This window comes from Oratosquilla oratoria, chromosome 36 (assembly GCF_046742065.1).
Source record: "Oratosquilla oratoria isolate Oo_2021 chromosome 36, ASM4674206v1, whole genome shotgun sequence".
NCBI lineage: Eukaryota > Metazoa > Arthropoda > Malacostraca > Stomatopoda > Squillidae > Oratosquilla > Oratosquilla oratoria.
The window spans coordinates 28,491,750-28,511,717 of record NC_134812.1 but is presented as its reverse complement, the minus strand read 5'-3'; the positions used below and the strand labels follow the sequence as shown (position 1 = coordinate 28,511,717).

The following is a 19,968-nucleotide window of genomic DNA, read 5'->3' as shown; positions in this document are numbered from 1 at the left end:
TTTGGTCGAAGCCAGAGGGCATTCAGCAGAGCACATCCCAGTGGCGAAGGATTTAATTTGTGATAGGAAGGGGAAGGGGACCAATTACAAGTTAACGGCCAAAGCCAAGTGGAGGTTTGCACACATGTTCACCAAGACACCTATCAAAGCAACACTTGTCCACACCTCCGCAGGCTCCGTCGTTGGAACAGGTGACGGGAGGTCCAGAGACGCGCGGGCACACGGGCCTGACGGGCGGACACTGGCCGGGCTTGACGACTTGTGTGGCGATAGGGTTGGTAGGCTGGTTTACGTTCTCGCAGCAGTAGGCTGCTCCCTCGGGAGTGCGGCACCAATAACGACAGCCACTGGTAGGAGCCACAACGGAACCCAAACCACCAGTTAGGACAGGGCTCACACCTCCAATGATACCAGGACTCACACCACCAGCAATGCCACCGATGCCTCCAAGTCCTCCAAATCCTCCCAAGTTGCCAAAGCCTTGATTGCCGAATCCCAGTCCACCAAAGCCAAAAGTAGGCTGAGCTCCGAAGCTACCAACACCGCCTAATACGGGTTGAACTCCGGCCACGGATGGGGAAAGCAGAGATGGACCACCGAAGAATCGAGTCTTCGGAGAGCCACTGGTGTCTCCTTTCTTCTTACTCGATTTCTTGGAATCGTCGTCCGCCGCTACGAGAGCGAGGGCCACCAGCAGTACACACAGGTATCTCATCCTAAAATCAATGAATGTTGTTTACAATGTGCATAAATCGCACTATATTACAATCGTTACAAATGAAACAATGTAAGAAAAATGTGTGTGCATGTACAAGTGTGTGTGTTTGTGTGTGTGTGTGTGTGTGTGTGTGTGTGTGTGTGTGTGTGTGTGTGTGTGTGTGTGTGTGTGTGTGTCGTTGAGTGTGCGTCTGTGTTTGTGTATGTCCTTTAAGAGTACAAAGAAAGGCTTCCCCCCTCCCTGCTTACTTGATTTGTGATTGGCAGTGCCAAGGAGACAATGGTGGCCTGTTCAGTCTTCGTGGCTTTATATAGGGACCCTCCTCTTCCACCCTTCCTTATCTTCCTACGGTCAGGTAAGCATTGGCCTTTGTGTGAGACGCCGTCAGAGGGCGAGACAAGCAAGAACTAGTTGTGTCGCGTTACACAAATTACTTCCTCAGGAGCACATAACCGTTCGTCCAACCTCATTGATTCAACCCTTTGGGCTTCTACGCTTAATTGAATAAAAATGGCTATTATTGCCTTGGAGTCTTATTCTCAGATGAGCAGAATCCTGTGTTCCTTGAGTGTTAGTCGAGATACCCTTAATCTCTTCAATATGGATTCTTCATTCAACAAAATTATTTTACAAATAAATAGTGTTATCAATATTGAAACTAATATTATTGCTTCCAACTTAGTAATGGAGCGCGTGTATATTATGTTCATCTGTGTACTCGTACATTGCATTGGTGTGATATGTAAGACTGAAGAATACATGAATGGAGATACTGTAGTCTCCACTTCGATTTTAGGCCTCGGGCATAATCTCGGCAACATAAGGTAAAGGTGAGGAGTGTGCACCAGGAGGCGCTTAGCTGTGGCTAAAGTCGTCTTCTTTGTTATGGTTAGTCTAGCATCAGGGACTATGGACAGTCACCGATAACCGGCTGATTAGTCAAACATGAATTGCCAGAATTTTTTTGACTTTTGCTTTAACCTGATGAATCTCCACATAAAATATAACTCCTGATAATGTTTAGATTAATACATACCATAATTGTCATGTTATATAATGTATATGTAAGCAATTTCGAATGTAACAGGTAGAAGTTGTTGAAAAATTATTATCATTACAGTAAAAAAAATGAAGTGTTATTTGAAATGATTAGTGAAAATGACTGTGGGATGACGTAGGGGTGCATCATAAAATGATTCATGAAAAAAAATTCTCGTTTGTCACTTACTTTTTCTTAAATATGAATTTAAAGAGTACAGAAAAGTTTATGTATTTTCTCATCATTTGTAAAAATCTTACTAAATCAGTTACCAAAAATTGAGATTCTGATATACAAATTAACAATGCTGCCGAATTTTTGTACATTGTGTTTAGATGGAGTCATTTCATAATTGTGATGTGATACATATATATGTATACAAAATTTCACGTTAAAGATTATATACATTTCAGAATTGAAATAACTTTACACTTTACACAAATAATTGAATATGCAATTTGGACCAGACTGAGACAGTACATAACTATCTTTATTATAATTTGACATAGGACAATCAACAACTTTATCCGATTTTCCCACCAAATGTTGTCATATTTGAAGCAAGATTTTCGGCTACCTTATGCTGTAAGATGTTAGAGTTTTCCCTCATAGTGATGCATGAAAAGCACTTGTAGAATATAGTTTCATAAGAACCTTGACATTTCCCTCACTCAAGGCGTCAGGAGTATTTTATTACTTGTATGAAAGTTAACTCATATTTACTAGATTATCTTGTCAACCTCTTTAAGTGAATATTTTTATAACTTGTCCTGACGCTTACTATGTTCTCATACATACATTCATGTATGTATGTGTATATATTTGTATATATGCATATATATATGTATATATATGTATATATATATGTATATATATGTATATGTATATATATATATATGTATGTGTGTGTGTATGTATATATATATGTATATGTATATGTGTATATATACATATATATATACATATATATATATATATATATATTTAAAACCTATTTATTCAAAGTTGATCCTGATGCACTTAGAATTGTCACACAATAACTACAAGAGAAGATATGTAGAGTATGTCATGAGGAACAAAGAGGTCACTACAATTTCCGTAAAATCATGGCTGATTGATTCCAGGTGTCATAAAGGTAAAAAAGATCATCGTGCTAAGAAAATGATATACCGGTATGTCATTTTGAACACAAAAGTACCGTAGGAGGAAAGTCCAGTTTTTATCCGGATAAGGTCGCGCGTCAGAACGAGGAAGTATGGGGAAGGGAGAGAGGACCAATAACGCCTATATAAACTATGGAGAATGAGATTTGTCACATTCGTCATTCTCGCCCTGCCAAACCTCACATCAAGTAAGATGCGGGTTTTTCACCCTGAGCTTTACCAGCGTATTATATATGTTTTCCTGTGACATTCCTTACATTGCCTTTTAGGATAGAAGATACTATTGGAAATTAATCCTTAAATTGTGCATTCATTGTTCAGCATGCGAGTTCTGTGTGTCCTGTTGGTGGCCCTCGCCCTGGTAGCGGCGGATGACGATTCCAAGAAATCGAGTAAGAAGAGTGGAGGCACCCGTAACTCTCCAAAGACCCGGTTCTTTGGAGGTCCGTCTCCTCTATCCCCATCCGTGGCCGGAGTTCAACCCGTATTAGGCGGCGTTGGTAGCTTCGGAGCTCAGCCTACTTTTGGCCTTGGTGGACTAGGATTCGGCAATCAAGGCTTTGGAGGAATTGGAGGATTTGGAGGATTTGGAGGACTTGGTGGGATTGTTGGTGGTGTGAATCCTGGTATTATTGGTGGCGTGAGTCCTGTCCTAACTGGTGGTTTGGGGTCCGTTGTGGCACCCACCAGTGGCTGTCGCTACTGGTGCCGCACTCCCGAGGGAGCAGCCTACTGCTGCGAGAACGTCAACCAACCCACCAACCCCATCGCCACTCAAGTTATCAAGCCCGGCCAGTGCCCACCCGTCAGGCCCGTGTGTCCGCGCGTCTCTGGACCTCCCGTCACCTGTTCCAACGACGGAGCCTGCGGAGGTGTGGACAAGTGTTGCTTTGATAGGTGTCTTGGTGAACATGTGTGTAAGCCTCCCCTTGGATTCGGTCGTAGATAAGTCCTTTACTGTTCAACTTGTACTTAATTTCTCGGTCTCCTTTGTAAGCAATAGATCCAAGAAGAATTTTTTTTTCTTCGCCTGTCAGTTTTACGACTAAGCCAGTTGTATGGTTTAACTAAATTCTTTGAATGGTGTATATATGAATAATGTGAATAAATATGTCCCATCGTAAAACTTTGTCGTGTTTATTCATCACCGGGCAAAGTGGTCAAGCTAATTTCCCATTTATCTTTTTTCATATACTTTATTGTATTGTGTGAAGTATAGAGTAGAACTAGGAGTGAAGAAGGACCGGGGATGGTTCAAGGAGGGAGCCACAAGGAATGCAATGTTGGTGAGTGGAACAAGGAGGACGAAAGGAAATAGAAGGAAGGTAGTGAGCGGTGGGATGATAAAGCAAAGAAGGTTGTAGAAGAGGAGAAGTGAGCATTCACACATTGGTTACAAAATAGTTTGACAGAATCATATGAGAGATACAAAGAAAAGAGAGGAGAAGTAAAGCATAAGAAAAGGAGGCAAAGAGAAGAGAGGATGTGAAATGGGGTAAGAGTATGACAGAAATTTTTGAAAGTAATAAAAAGATGTTTTGGAAGTAAATTAAGAGAGGAAGAGGAGGCGAATCAAGTAAAGAAGAAAAAGTAAAAGGTGCAGATGGAGAGGTGATAGTGGAAGAGACGGCAGTAAGAGGAAGATGGGCAGAGTATTTTAGGGAGCTGCTAAATGTGAAGGAGGATAGGGAGGGAAAGGTAGTTGTAGTGGGAAGAGCTAAGAAAATGACAGTAATGAATAAAGAAAATGGAGGAGAAATAAGGAAAGATGAGGTGAAAGCAGTTATCAAAATGATGAGAGCAGGTAAAGCATCTGGATTGGATTGTCATGCGGAGTGTCTAAAAAAGGGAAGTACAGTGATGGTGGACTGGCTGGTAAAGTTGTTTAATGTTTGTTGGAGAGAGGGTAGAGTGCCGGAGGACTGGAGGAGTGCCTGTATGGTTCCACTTTACAAAGAAAAAGAGGACAAGTAGTAGTTATGTAGTAGTTTCAGAGGGATCAATTTGTTGAGTGTAGTTGGGAAGGCTTATGAGAGTGTTTTGATTGAGAGGATTAGGATAGGAACAGAGGGAGTAATTGGTGAGGAACAGTGTGGGTTTAGGACAGGCGGGGGTTGCGTGGATCAGATTTTTGTGGCAAGGTAGATATGTGAGAAAGCTTTAAGAAAAGGTAAGGATGTTCTCTGGGCCTTTATGGATTTGGAGAAGGCTTATGGCAAAATAGACGGGAAGGCACTGTGGGAGGTATTGCAGATATATGGGACAGGAGGAAAGCTGTTAAGAGCAGCCAATATTTTTTACGAGAGAAGTAGAGTCTGTGCAAAGGTGGGATTTCGCCGGGGATGCGTTGTGTTGCCTTGGTTGTTCAATTAAATATGGATTGAGGTGGTGCGAGAGGTAAACGCAAGGGTAATGGACCGGGGACTGGGGATGCTTAAAGAAAATGGAAAAAGAATGTGGGATAAGCCAGTTGTTTTTTTGGTGACGATACTGCGCTTGTGGGGATTAGAAAGTGTAATGAGAAACATACATTTGGCAATGGATGCTAAGAGGAGATTTTATGAAGGAGTGTTTGTGCCGACAGCACTGTATGGTGGAGAAACATAGACCATAAGAGAGGAAGAGAGGAGGAGTTTGAATGTGTTTGAGATGAAATTCCTGAGAAGTATGGTAGGTGATTACTAGGCCGGATAGAGTGAGAAACAGAGAGGTGAGAAGGAGAGCGGGGGCGGAAAGGGAGTTGGGAGAGGGTTGATGAAAGAGTATTAGGGTGGTTGGAACACATGGGAAGAATGAGTGAAGACAGGTTAGTAAGTGAGGATGAAATAGAAATGGATGGATAGGGTAAAAGGGATATTGGGAAAGAGGGGAATGTCTGTTGAGGAAGCAGGGGAAAAGACAGAAGATAGGGGTGAATGGAGAATGGTTCTGTATGGATGATGTCGAGATGAGATGCATAGAAGGAAATGGGTGGGGGTTGGGGGTTGGGGGGAGGGAGTTTGCTTGAATGATATTTTTGACACAGCTCGAAGGTATTTCTCCCCGTCTTCTCTTTTTCTGCTTGAGGGGACTAAGAGGGGGGTAGCCGCTTAAATGAAGAGGCCTTGCTGTGGATGTGTTGTGTCTTGCTACATTGCCTCAGACTGAGGGCAGTGGGCGAGATGCAGGGATGATCTGTCATCCAGGAGGAGCCAAGATAAGAGGCAAGAAAGGGGTGGCAAATGGGAATGGAATATGTAGGGGATAGAATGGGTGAGAGTGGATTTTATGCTTTTTATTTTTTGGCTGCCTCCCTTATAAGGGAGCAAAATGTTTTTCTTTACGCATCTTAGGAAATCGTTTAGAATTTCTAAGATAATATTGTTCATATTTCACTTGGGAATTCTTAGTGGAAGGTAGAATGATCGAAGGGCCTGAAACAATTAGTAGTTAACAATTGTAGTTGACCATCTTCCAAAATCTATAAAGATTAGCCCTTTTAGCATGGGGGATAGTGATTTGGAATCTTGTTGCTGATAGAATTTGACGTTTTTGTCCAGCTGATCAATAGTTGAGGGACAGATAGCCTATTTATATCTTTGGTGGAAAAATCTTCGTCTTTTTCGTTTAATTTTTGAGGAGCTCCTTCGCTGATCAAAACTTCTTTATATTAGCTAGATCGAGACGAAAGGCGTCATTTCATGTTTTGCATCAGATGAAAGAGAGGTATTTATTTATAAATTCATTCGATTTTCTACTCAGATGTAATAATTTCTTTCTATTTTTTTCTTTTTTATTATAGGAACTAATTTGATCTTATATGCAGCAGTTACCAACAGTGGTGAAAGACTACTATACAAGAAAAAGTTGAATTGATGAACTATCTGATCTCAACTGTACAGTACACAGAATATCAAGTTAATTTATCATAAATCATTCACAGTCTATCCTTTCTTTTTAGACAATATTTTCCTATTTTCTGGAATAAAACCCTAAAAGAATATTGATTCTCTTATTCAGTTATCTTTTTTGCTTTACAAACTCAGTTGTTTTCCCATATTCTTCCTTAGTAACACCTTTCTTAATACAAATAATCTTACATTTGTACATGCAATGCATTTGTACTTTGCTCCGATTTGTGACTTGAATTTGAATCTTAACGGATATGCTCAATCTTTACTGTGCTTGCCTCACCTAAACACACCTTCACTATAATCAGCCTTGTCCGAATTGCTAAAAAACAAACAAGTGAACACGAAGGTAAATATAATCAGAGGAACTCAACGTTCATATCTTCCTGTATAACGTATATCTTCTACCTAGGACTGGCTTCGCAAAACTTTGTGTAGTCTAGAGATATCTTCCACTTAAAGATTGATCTCAAAGTTCTGTATAACTTGATTCATTAATGGGATATTAAGTTATTCTCATTCTATAATGAGATATATAACTTAAAGGACAAGTTGACATATTTCAAATAAGTAAAATACACAAATCATATAAAAATTAAGAAATAGAAATGATATTATTTTACTGTAAGGAATTAAGACATTCGCGAGATGCTATTAGTTGAGTTTATTAGCTCTATATACATGTTTGTACAAAATTCACATTGTATAAAGGGAGCAGGTAAGAAAGATATAAAAGGAAATTATTGCTGCTTTCGTCTTATCAATTTTCGAAGCTTTTGGCTCTACTCGTAGTAATGTCAATCAAATTGCATTTATTTACTTAGCCTTCACGGAATGTGCTTAGTAGAGCACATCCCCGTAGTGAAAGGTTTTGAATTTTGAAAGGAAGGGGAAGGGACACATTACAAGTTAGCGGCCAAAGCCAAGGGGAGGTTTGCACACATGCTCGCCAAGACACCTGTCGAAGCAACACTTGTCCACACCTCCGCAGGCTCCGTCGTTGGAACAGGTGACGGGAGGTCCAGAGACGCGTGGACACAGGGGCCTGACGGGTGGGCACTGGCCGGGCTTGACGATCTGCGTTGCGATGGGGTTGGTGGGTTGGTTGACGTTCTCGCAGCAGTAGGCCGCTCCCTCGGGAGTGCGACACCAGTAGCGGCAGCCACTGGTTGGTGCCACAACAGACCCCAAACCACCAGCAAGACCAGGGCTCACACCACCAATGATACCAGGACTCACACCACCAACAATGCCACCAAGTCCTCCAAGTCCTCCAAATCCTCCCAAGTTACCAAAGCCTTGATTGCCGAATCCCAGTCCACCAAAGCCAAAAGTAGGCTGAGCTCCGAAGCTACCAACACCGCCTAATACAGGTTGAACTCCGGCCACGGATGGGGAAAGTAAAGATGGACCGCCGAAGAATCGAGTCCTCGGAGAGCCACTGGTGCCTCCACTCTTCTTACTCGATTTCTTGGAATCGTCATCCGCCGCTACGAGAGCGAGGGCCACCAGCAGTACACACAGGTATCTCATCCTAAAACCAATGAACACTGTTTACAATGCGCACAAATCACACTATATTATAACCATTACAAATGAAACAATGTAAGAAAAAGTGTGTGTGTGTGTGTGTGTGTGTGTGTGTGTGTGTGTGTGTGTGTGTGTGTGTGTGTGTGTGTTTGTGTGTGTGTGTATATAGTTGAGTGAGCGTGTGTGTATTCTCCTTTAAGAACTAGGCCCCTCTTGCTTACTTAAAGTGTAATTGGCAGTGCCAAGGAGACAATGGTGACCAGATAAGTCTTCGTGGCTTTATATAGGAACCCTCCTCTTCCTCCCCTCCTTACCTTCCTACGGTCAGGTAAACATTGGCCTTTGTATGAGTCGTCGTTAGAGGGCGAGATAAGCAAGAACTAGTTTCGTCGTGCTACACAAATTACTTCCTTAGTAGCACATGACCTTTCGTCCAACCCCATAGATTCAACCCTTTATCCTTGAGCTTCTACGTTTACCTGAATAAATGTGGCCAGCTTTGCCTCAGGGTCCTACTCTCATATGACAAAACTGGTTCGAACAGAATCCGTAGTGTTCCTTAAATGTTAATCGGAACGGCATTAACCCCTTCGGTATGGGTTTTTCATTCAAAAAATTATTTTACATACAAATAATATTATGACTATTGAAACTAAAATGTGTTACTTGCAACTTAGTAACGGAGTGAGTGTCTTATATGTTCGTCTGTGTACACTATATTAGTACGATTATATCCCAATATTAGGGATAGGTGTGATCTACAAGTTGATAGAGTACATGAATGGAGACCCTGTAGTCGCCACTTTGATTCTAGGCCTCAGGCATAACTTCGGCAACATAAGGTAAAGGTGAGGAATGTGCACCTGGAGGCATTTAGTTGTGGTGGAAGTCGTCATCTTTGTTATGTTTAATCGAACATCAGGGGAAATGGACAGTCACCGATAACCGGATGATTAGTCTGGGGCTGATTCATTACAAATATTCTGTCTCAGGGCACTGTTGAGCTGATTGGTCAAATTAGAAATGCGATTTTTTTTTTTTGCCTCAACTTGATGAATCTTCTCATGATACATAATCCTGATAATGTCTAGATAAATGCATTCCATTACTGTAATGTTATATAATGTATATGAAAGAAATTTGAAATGTTATAGGTTGAAGTTGTTAAAAATTAAATTATCACTCAAGTCAATAAAAATGAATGTTTATTTGGAATGGTTGGAACAAAAGACTGCTATGACGTTCTTTAGGGGTGTATCATGGAATAATGCATGAAAACTTCCTCATCTGTTACTTACTTTTTTCGAAACATAAGTTTAAGGGGTACAAAGAAGCTTAGGAGTTTTTTATTATCGTTATTTGTAAACATTCTATTAATAATGAGTTACCGAAAGAGGTATTCTGAGACACAAATGGAAAATGTCGCCAAATAATTGTATATCTGTGTTTAGATGTGATATATATGCAAGAATTCAAGTTACAAATTATATACATTACAACATTGAAATAGATTTAACATGATTTAAAAGTGGAGAGATAAACAATTAGATAAGCTATTTTGAGCCAAAGTGAGACAGTATATAACTGCTTTTATTGATTTATTTTTCAATTTACATTGATCAATCAACAAGCTGGTTGCGACTTTCCCAACAAGTTTCATCATATATGAAGCAATATTTTTGGCTGCCTATATCAGACACAAACACCCTCGCACCTTATCCTGTAATGTGTTAGATCGTTCCTCACAGTGATGCATGAGAAGCAATTGTAGAAAGTAGTTTCATGGTAACGTTGACATTTCCCCCACTCAAGGTGTCAGGAGTGTCTTATTATCAGTTTTTATTTTACTTAAAATGTTCTTATTTTTGTATGAAAGTTAACTCATATTTACTAGATTATCTTTTCAACCTCTTTATCTAACTGAGTAATTTTATACATCCTAATGCTTACTATGTTCTTATATATACGTTCACGTATGTATGTGTCTATGTTTTTATATATACATATATGTTTAGCCGCATATGTGTATATATTAATTCTGCATACATGTACATATTCGCTCAAAGTTGGTCCTCATACACTTGAAATTGTCACACAATAACCACAAAAGAAAATTTGTAGATTATGTTATGAGGATCAAAGAAGTCACTCTACTTTTCGTAAAATCATGAGAGATTGATACCAGGTGTCACAAAGGTCAGAAAGATCATCACTCTAATAAATTTATATATGTCATTTCGAACACATAAGTGCCGTAGGAAAAAAACCCTGTCTTACCCGGATAAGGTCGAGCGACAGAGCGTGGAGGTATGGGGAAGGGAGAGAGGACCAGCAGCTCATATATAAGCCAGGCACAACGAGATCGGTCACACTTCTCATTCTCGTTCTGCCAAACCTCACACCAAGTAAGATACGGAGTTATCATCAAGAGTTACTAGCGTATTATGTATGTTATTCTGTGACTTGCTTATATTATCTTTAAAGATAGAAGATATTATCAGAAACTAATCTTAATGTTCATTCATAATTCAGCATCAGAGTCATGAGAGTCCTACTTGTGGCCGTTGCCCTGGTAGCGGCGGACGACGATTCTAAGAAATCGAGTAAGAAGAGTGGAGGCAGCAGTGGCTCTCCGAGGACTCGGTTCTTCGGTGGTCCGTCTCTGCTCTCCCCATCCGTGGCCGGAGTTCAACCCGTATTAGGCGGTGTTGGTAGCTTCGGAGCTCAGCCTACTTTTGGCTTAGGTGGACTGGGATTCGGCAATCAAGGTTTTGGAGGAATTGGAGGATTTGGAGGATTTGGAGGATTTGAAGGATTTGGAGGATTTGGAGGACTTGGTGGGATTGTTGGTGGTGTGAGTCCTGGTATCATTGGTGGTGTGAGTCCTGGACTTGCTGGTGGTTTGGGGTCTGTTGTGGCACCAACCAGTGGCTGCCGTTACTGGTGTCGCACTCCCGAGGGAGCAGCCTACTGCTGCGAGAACGTCAACCAACCCACCAACCCCATCGCCACTCAAGTTGTCAAGCCAGGACAGTGCCCACCCGTCAGGCCCGTGTGCCCACGCGTCTCTGGACCTCCCGTCACCTGTTCCAACGACGGAGCCTGCGGAGGTGTGGACAAGTGTTGCTTTGATAGGTGTCTTGGTGAACATGTGTGCAAGCCTCCCCTTGGCTTCGGCCGTAGATAAGTCATTCAACCCTTTCCATTGAACTTGTACTTAATTTCTTGGTCTCTTTTGTTAACAAGAGAACCAAGAAGATCAACTATTGTTTTCCTCGCATTTCAACATTACGACCAAACCAGTTACTTTTTATTTGACTGCATTGTCTGGATACTGTATATGTACATAATGTGAATAAATGTGTCCCAGCATAAAAAGTCTTCGTCTTTCTTCATCATCAGGCAAACTGGTCACGTGAATCTCCCAATTAAGTTTATTTTTAGTATATTTTTTTTGCATTGCGTACATTTTTTCCTTCACGCATCTCCTGAAGAAAACATTTAAACTTTTTAAAATAATATTGTTCATTAAATTTTCAATGGCAGGTAGAAGGTTTGAAGGAAGTGAAATAGTCATACAAAACAGCGACTCTAGTAGCAACAATCTTCCAAAATTTATGGAGATTAGCCCTTTTAGCATAGAGATAATAGTTTGGAATTTTGTTCTGGATAGTATTTGATGTTTTGATCCAGATGATCAATATCTGTGGAATATCTAGTCTATTTCTATCTTTGGTGGAAAGATGATAGTTTTTCTTCCTTTTTGAGGAGGAGTTTGAATGTGTTTGAGATGAAATTCCTGAGAAGTATGGTAGAGATTACTAGGCCGGATAGAGTGAGAAACAAAGAGGTGAGAAGGAGAGCGGGGGCAGAAAGGGAGTTGGGAGATAGGGTTGATGAAAGAGTATTAGGGTGGCTTGGACTCATGGAAAGAATGAGTGAAGAAAGATTAGGAAATGAGGCGTGGAAGGTAGAGGAAGAAGAAATGACCATGAGGAGGTGACCAAGGATGATTGGGAAAGAGGGGAATGTCTGTTGAGGAAGCAGGGGAAAAGACAGAAGATAGGGGTGAAAGGAGAATGGTTGTGTATGGATGATGTTGAGATGCATGGAAGGAAATGGGTGGAGGGTGGGGGTAGGGAGTTTGCTTGAATGATATTTTTGACGCAGCCCGAAGGTATTTCTCCCTGTCTTCTTTTTTTCTGCTTGAGGGGACTGAGAGGGGGGTCGCCGATTAAATGAAGAGACCTTGCTGTGGATGTGTTGTGTCTTGCTACATTGCCTCTGACTGAGGGCAGTAGGCGAGATGCAGGGATGATCCGTCATCCAGGAGGAGCCAAGATAAGAGGGAAGGAGTGGGGGGGGGGTGGCAAATGGGAATGGAATATGTAGGGGATAGAATGGGTGGGGGTGGATTTTATGCTTTTATTTTTTGGCTGCCTCCCTTGTAAGGGGGAAAAGCCGTTCGTGTATGTATGTCGTATATGTATGTATATGTGCAAATTGTTTTTCTTTACGCATCTTAGGAAATCGTTTAGAATTTCTAAGATAATAGTGTTCACTTTTTCACTTGGGAATTCTTAGTGGCAGGAAGAATGATCGAAGGTCCTGAAACAATTAGTAGTTAACAATTAGTAGTTGACAATCTTTCAAAATCTATGAAGATTAGCCCTTTTAGCATAGGGGATAGTGATTTGGAATCTTGTTGTTGATAGAATTTGACGTTTTTGTCCAGCTGATCAATAGTTGAGGGACAGATAGCCTATTTATATCTTTGGTGGGAAGATCTTCGTTTTTTTTTTTTATTTAAATTTTGAGGAGCTCCTTCGCTGATCAAAACTTCTTTATATTAGCTAGATCGAGACGAAAGGCGTCATTTCATGTTTTGCATTAGATGAAACAGAGGTATTTATTAATACATTCATTCGATTTTCTACTCAGATGTAATAATTTCTTTCTATTTTTTTTATCTTTTATTATAGAAACTAATTTGATTTTATATGCAGCAGTTACCAACAGTGGTAAAAGACTACTATAAAAGAAAAAGTTGAGTTCATGAACTACCTGGTCTCAACTGTACACAGAATATCAAGTTCATTGATCATAAATCATTCACAGTCTATCCTTTCTTTTTAGACAATATTTTTCTATTTTTATGGTATAAAACCCTAAAAGAATATTGATTCTCTTATTCAGTTCTCTTTTTTGCTTTACAAACTCCGTTGTTTTCCCATATTCTTCCTTAGTAACACCTTTCTTAATACAAATAATCTTACATTTGTACATGCAATGCATTTGTACTTCGCTCCGATTTGTGACTTGAATTTGAATCTTAACGGATATGCTCAATCTTTACTGTGCTTGCTTCACCAAAACACATACATACATACATATACCAAGGCTTTTCTCCCCTTACAAGGGAGGTAGCCAAAAAAGGAAAAGGCATAAAATCATTCCCACCCATTCCATCCCTGAATACACTCCACACCTCTCCACCCTCCCTCTTATCTTAGCACCTCCTGGATGACGGGTCATCCCTGCACCTTGTCCACTGCCCTGGGTCAGAAGCAGTGTCGCAAGACAACCCTATCTCACCTAAATACACCTTCACTATAATCAGCCTTGTCCGAATTGCTAAAAAACAAACAAGTGAACACGAACAAAAATTTAACTTTCATGTTGAAGGTAGATATAATCAGAGGAACTCAACGTTCATAACTTCCTGTATAACGTACAGTATATCTTATACCTAGGACTGGCTTCGCAAAACTTTGTGTAGTCTAGAGATATCTTCCACTTAAAGATTGATCTCATAGTTCTGTATAACAGAGAAATACCTTTCACTTTAAGCTGAATCATCCAAAACTTGATTCATTAATGGGATATTAAGTTATTCTCATTCTATAAGGACAAGTTGACATATTTCAAATAAGTAAAATACACAAATTTTATATGATTTAAGAAATAGAAAAGATATTATTCTATTGTAAGGAATTAAGACACTCGCGAGATGCCATTAGTTGAGTTTATTAGCTCTATATACATGTTTGTACAAAATTCACACTGTATAAAGGGAGCAGGTAAGGAAGATATAAAACGGAATTATTGCTGCTTTCGTCTTATCAATTTTCGAAACCTTTGGCTACAGTAATGTCAATCAAGTTGCATTTATTTACTTAGCCTTCACGGAATGTGCTTAGTATAGCACATCCCCGTAGTGAAAGGTTTTAAATTTTGAAAGGAAGGGGAAGGGACACATTACAAGTTAGCGGCCAAAGCCAAGGGGAGGTTTGCACACATGCTCGCCAAGACACCTGTCGAAGCAACACTTGTCCACACCTCCGCAGGCTCCGTCGTTGGAACAGGTGACGGGAGGTCCAGAGACGCGTGGACACAGGGGCCTGACGGGTGGGCACTGGCCGGGCTTGACGATCTGCGTTGCGATGGGGTTGGTGGGTTGGTTGACGTTCTCGCAGCAGTAGGCCGCTCCCTCGGGAGTGCGACACCAGTAGCGGCAGCCACTGGTTGGTGCCACAACAGACCCCAAACCACCAGCAAGACCAGGGCTCACACCACCAATGATACCAGGACTCACACCACCAACGACACCGCTGATGCCACCAAGTCCTCCAAATCCTCCTAAGTTACCAAAGCCTTGATTGCCGAATCCGAGTCCACCAAAGCCAAAAGTAGGCTGAGCTCCGAAGCTACCAACACCGCCTAATACAGGCTGAACTCCGGCCACGGATGGTGAAAGTAAAGATGGACCGCCGAAGAATCGAGTCCTCGGAGAGCCACTGGTGCCTCCACTCTTCTTACTCGATTTCTTGGAATCGTCATCCGCCGCTACGAGAGCGAGGGCCACCAGCAGTACACACAGGTATCTCATCCTAAAACCAATGAACACTGTTTACAATGCGCACAAATCACACTATATTATAACCATTACAAATGAAACAATGTAAGAAAAAATGTGAGAGTGTGTGTGTGTGTGTGTGTGTATGTGTGTGTGTGTGTGTGTGTGTGTGTGTATGTGTGTGTGTATGTGTGTGTGTGTATGTGTGTGTGTATGTGTGTGTGTTTGTGTGTGTGTATATAGTTGATTGAGCGTGTGTGTATTCTCCTTTAAGAACTAGGCCCCTCTTGCTTACTTGAAGTGTAATTGGCAGTGCCAAGGAGACAATGGTGACCAGATAAGTCTTCGTGGCTTTATATAGGAACCCTCCTCTTCCTCCCTCCTTACCTTCCTATGGTCAGGTAAACATTGGCCTTTGTGTGAGTCATCGTTAGAGGGCGAGATAAGCAAGAACTAGTTGTGTCGTGCTACACAAATTACTTCCTTAGTAGCACATGACCTTTCGTCCAACCTCATAGATTCAACCCCTTATCCTTTAGCTTCTACGTTTTCCTGAATAAATGTGGCCAGTCTTGCCTCAGGGTCCTACTCTCATATGGCAAAACTGGTTCGAACAGAATCCGTAGTGTTCCTTAAATGTTAATCGAAACGGCATTAACCCCTTCGGTATGGGTTCTTCATTCAACAGAATTATTTTACATACAAATAATATTATCACTATTGAAACTAAAATGTGTTACTTGCAACTTAGTAACGGAGTGAGTGTTTAGTATGTTCGTCTGTGTACTCTATATTATTACGATTATATCCCAATATTAGGGATAGGTGTGATCTACAAAATGATAGAGTACATGAATGGAGACCCTGTAGTCGCCATTTTGATTCTAAGCCTCAGGCATAACTTCGGCAACATAAGGTAAAGGTGAGTAATGTGCATCAGGAGGCATTTAGTTGTGGTGGAAGTCGTCATCTTTGTTATGTTTAATCGGACATCAGGGGAAATGGACAGTCACCGATAACCGGATGATTAGTCTGGGGCTGATTCATTGCAAATATTCTGTCTCAGGGCACTGTTGAGCTGATTGGTCAAATTAGAAATGCGATTTTTTTTTTTGCCTCAACTTGGTGAATCTTCTCATGATATATAATCCTGATAATGTCTAGATAAATGCATTCCATTACTGTAATGTTATATAATGTATATGCAAGAAATTTGAAATGTTATAGGTTGAAGTTGTTAGAAATTAAATTATCACTCAAGTCAATAAAAATGAAGGCTTATTTGAAATGGTTGGAACAAAAGACTGCGATGACGTACTTTAGGGGTCTATAGGACAATGCATGAAAATTTCTTTGTCTGTCACTTTTTTCGAAACATGAGTTTAAAGGGTACAAAGAAGTTTAGGAGTTTTTTATTATTGTTATTTGTAAACATTCTATTAATAATGAGTTACCGAAAGAGGTATTCTGAGACACAAATGGAAAATGTCGCCAAATAATTGTATGTCTGTGTTTAGATGTGATATATATGCAAGAATTCAAGTTACAAATTATATACATTACAACATTGAAATAGATTATATGTGATGTAAAAGTGGAGAGCTAAATAATTAGATATGCTATTTTGAGCCAAAGTGAGACAGTATATAACTGCTTTTATTGATTTATTTTTCAATTTACATAGATCAATCAACAAGCTGGTTGCGACTTTCCCACCAAGTTTCGTCATATATGAAGCAATATTTTCGGCTGCCTATTTCAGACACAAACACCCTCGCGCCTTATCCTGTAATGTGTTAGATCGTTCCTCACAGTGATGCATGAGAAGCACTTGTAGAAAATAGTTTCATGGTAACGTTGACATTTCCCCCACTCAAGGTGTCAGGAGTGTCTTATTATCAGTTTTTATTTTACTTAAAAATTTCTTATTTTTGTATGAAAGTTAACTTATATTTACATGATTATCTTTTTAACCTCTTTATCTAACTGAATAATTTTATATATCCTAATGCTTACTATGTTCTTATATATACGTTCATGTATGTATGTGTCTATGTTTTTATATACTGTATACATATATGTTTGTCCGCATATGTGTATATATTAAATTCGCATACATGTACATATTCGCTCAAAGTTGGTCCTGATACACTTGAAATTGTCACACAATAACCACAAAAGAAAATTGGTAGATTATGTTATGAGGAACAAAGAAGTCACTCTACTTTTCGTAAAATCATGGGAGATTGATACCAGGTGTCACAAAGGTCAGAAAGATCATCACTCTAATAAATTGATATATGTCATTTCGAACACATAAGTGCCGTAGGAAAAAAGTCCTGTCTTACCCGGATAAGGTCGAGCGACAGAGCGTGGAGGTATGGGGAAGGGAGAGAGGACCAGCAGCTCATATATAAGCCAGGCACAACGAGATCGGTCACACTTGTCATTCTCGTTCTGCCAAACCTCACACCAAGTAAGATACGGAGTTATCATCAAGAGTTACTAGCGTATTATGTATGTTATTCTGTGACTTGCTTATATTATCTTTAAAGATAGAAGATATTATTAGAAACTAATCTTAATGTGCATTCATTATTCAGCATGCGAGTCCTGAGTGTCCTGCTTGTGGCCGTTGCCCTGGTAGCGGCGGACGACGATTCTAAGAAATCGAGTAAGAAGAGTGGCTCTCCGAAGACTCGATTCTTCGGCGGTCCGTCTCTGCTATCCCCATCCGTGGCCGGAGTTCAACCCGTATTAGGCGGCGTTGGTAGCTTCGGAGCTCAGCCTACTTTTGGCTTAGGTGGACTGGGATTCGGCAATCAAGGCTTTGGAGGAATTGGAGGATTTGGAGGATTTGGAGGATTTGGAGGACTTGGTGGGATTGTTGGTGGTGTGAGTCCTGGTATCATTGGTGGTGTGAGTCCTGGACTTGCTGGTGGTTTGGGGTCTGTTGTGGCTCCCACCAGTGGCTGTCGCTACTGGTGTCGCACTCCCGAGGGAGCAGCCTACTGCTGCGAGAACGTCAACCAACCCACCAACCCCATCGCCACTCAAGTTGTCAAGCCAGGACAGTGCCCACCCGTCAGGCCCGTGTGCCCGCGCGTCTCTGGACCTCCCGTCACCTGTTCCAACGACGGAGCCTGCGGAGGTGTGGACAAGTGTTGCTTCGACAGGTGTCTTGGTGAACATGTGTGCAAGCCTCCCCTTGGCTTCGGCCGTAGATAAGTCATTCAACCCTTACCATTGAACTTGTACATAATTTCTCGGTCTCTTTTGTTAGCAAGAGAACCAAGAAGATCAACTATCGTTTTCCTCGCATTTCAATAGTACGAACAAACTAGTTACTTTTTATTTGACTACATTCTCTGGATACCGTATATGTACATAATGTAAATAAATGTGTCCCAGCATAAACTTTTGTCGTCTTTCTTCATCACTAGGGAAACTGGTCACGTGAATCTCCCAATTAGTTTTATTTTTAGTATATTTTATTGCACTGCGTACAATTTTTTTTCCTTCACGCATCTCCTGAAGAAATCATTTAAATTTCTTAAAATAATATTGTTCATTAAATTTTCAATGGCAGGGAGAACGCTCGAAGGAAATGAAACAATGATACGAAACAGCGACGTCTAGTAGCCAACAATCTTCCAAAATTTATGGAGATTAGCTCTTTTAGCATAGAGATAATATTTTGGAATTTGATTCTGGATAGTATTTGACGTTTTGATCCAGATGACCAATGTCTGTGGGGTAGCTATTCTATTTGTATCTTTGGTGGAAAGATAATAGTTTTCCTTCCTTTTTGAGGAGGAGTTTGAATGTGTTTGAGATGAAATTCCTGAGAAGTATGGTAGAGATTACTAGGCCGGATAGAGTGAGAAACAAAGAGGTGAGAAGGAGAGCAGGGGCAGAAAGGGAGTTGGGAGATAGGGTTGATGAAAGAGTATTAGGGTGGTTTGAGCACATGAAAATAATGAGTGAAGAAAGGTTAGTAAATGAGGCGTGGAAGGTAGAGGTAGAAGGAATGAACGTGAAGAGGTGACCAAGGATGAAATGGATGGATGGGGTAAAAGGGATATTGGGAAAGAGGGGAATGTCTGTTGAGGAAGCAGGGGAAAAGACAGAAGATAGGGGTGAATGGAGAATGGTTGTGTATGGATGAAGTTGAGATGCATGGAAGGAAATGGGTGGAGGGTGGGGGTATGGAGTTTCCTTGAATGATATTTTTGACGCAGCCCGAAGGTATTTCTCCCCGTCTTCTCTTTTTCTGCTTGAGGGGACTGAGAGGGGGTTCGCCGATTAAATGAAAAGACCTTTCTGTGGATGTGCTGTGACTTGCTACATTGCCTCTTACTCAGGGCAGTGGGCGAGATGCAGGGATGATCCGTCATCCAGGAGGAGCCAAGATAAGAGGGAAAAAGGGGGATGGCGAATGGGAATGGAATATGTGGGGGATAGAATGGGTGGGAATGGTTTTTATGCTTTTATTTTTTGGCTGTCTCCCTTGTAAGGGGGAAAAGCCGTTCGTGTATGTATGTCGTATATGTATGTATATGTGCAAATTGTTTTTCTTTACGCATCTTAGGAAATCGTTTAGAATTTTTAAGATAATAGTGTTTATTTTTTCACTTGGGAATTCTTAGTGGAAGGTAGAATGATCGAAGGGCCTGAAACAATTAGTAATTAACAATTATTAGTTGACAATCTTCCAAAATCTATCAAGATTAGCCCTTTTAGCATGGGGGATAGTATTTTGGAATCTTGTT

General features: G+C 40.7%; 4 protein-coding genes across 4 annotated transcripts; 2 read left to right on the top strand and 2 right to left on the bottom strand.

Moving 5' to 3' along the window:
• Positions 1 to 91: 91 nt before the first annotated feature.
• Positions 92 to 8,343, bottom strand: LOC143019074 (uncharacterized). The gene is made up of 4 exons (XM_076174773.1): positions 7,728 to 8,343; positions 3,608 to 3,784; positions 1,397 to 1,625; positions 92 to 716 (listed from the first exon to the last, which is right to left on the bottom strand). The coding sequence occupies exons 1-4, from the start codon at positions 8,341 to 8,343 to the stop codon at positions 92 to 94; spliced, it is 1,647 nt and encodes a 548-aa protein (XP_076030888.1).
• Positions 8,344 to 8,405: 62 nt separating this feature from the next.
• LOC143019073 (uncharacterized) lies at positions 8,406 to 11,527 on the top strand. The gene is made up of 4 exons (XM_076174772.1): positions 8,406 to 8,415; positions 9,086 to 9,182; positions 10,873 to 10,994; positions 11,085 to 11,527. The coding sequence occupies exons 1-4, from the start codon at positions 8,406 to 8,408 to the stop codon at positions 11,525 to 11,527; spliced, it is 672 nt and encodes a 223-aa protein (XP_076030887.1).
• Positions 11,528 to 14,605: 3,078 nt separating this feature from the next.
• Positions 14,606 to 15,624, bottom strand: LOC143019072 (uncharacterized). Its single transcript, XM_076174771.1, has 2 exons — positions 15,584 to 15,624; positions 14,606 to 15,230 (listed from the first exon to the last, which is right to left on the bottom strand). The coding sequence occupies exons 1-2, from the start codon at positions 15,622 to 15,624 to the stop codon at positions 14,606 to 14,608; spliced, it is 666 nt and encodes a 221-aa protein (XP_076030886.1).
• A 2,176-nt stretch (positions 15,625 to 17,800) lies between these two features.
• LOC143019147 (uncharacterized) lies at positions 17,801 to 18,424 on the top strand. Its single transcript, XM_076174840.1, has 2 exons — positions 17,801 to 17,906; positions 18,000 to 18,424. The coding sequence occupies exons 1-2, from the start codon at positions 17,801 to 17,803 to the stop codon at positions 18,422 to 18,424; spliced, it is 531 nt and encodes a 176-aa protein (XP_076030955.1).
• The last annotated feature ends 1,544 nt before the right edge of the window (positions 18,425 to 19,968 follow it).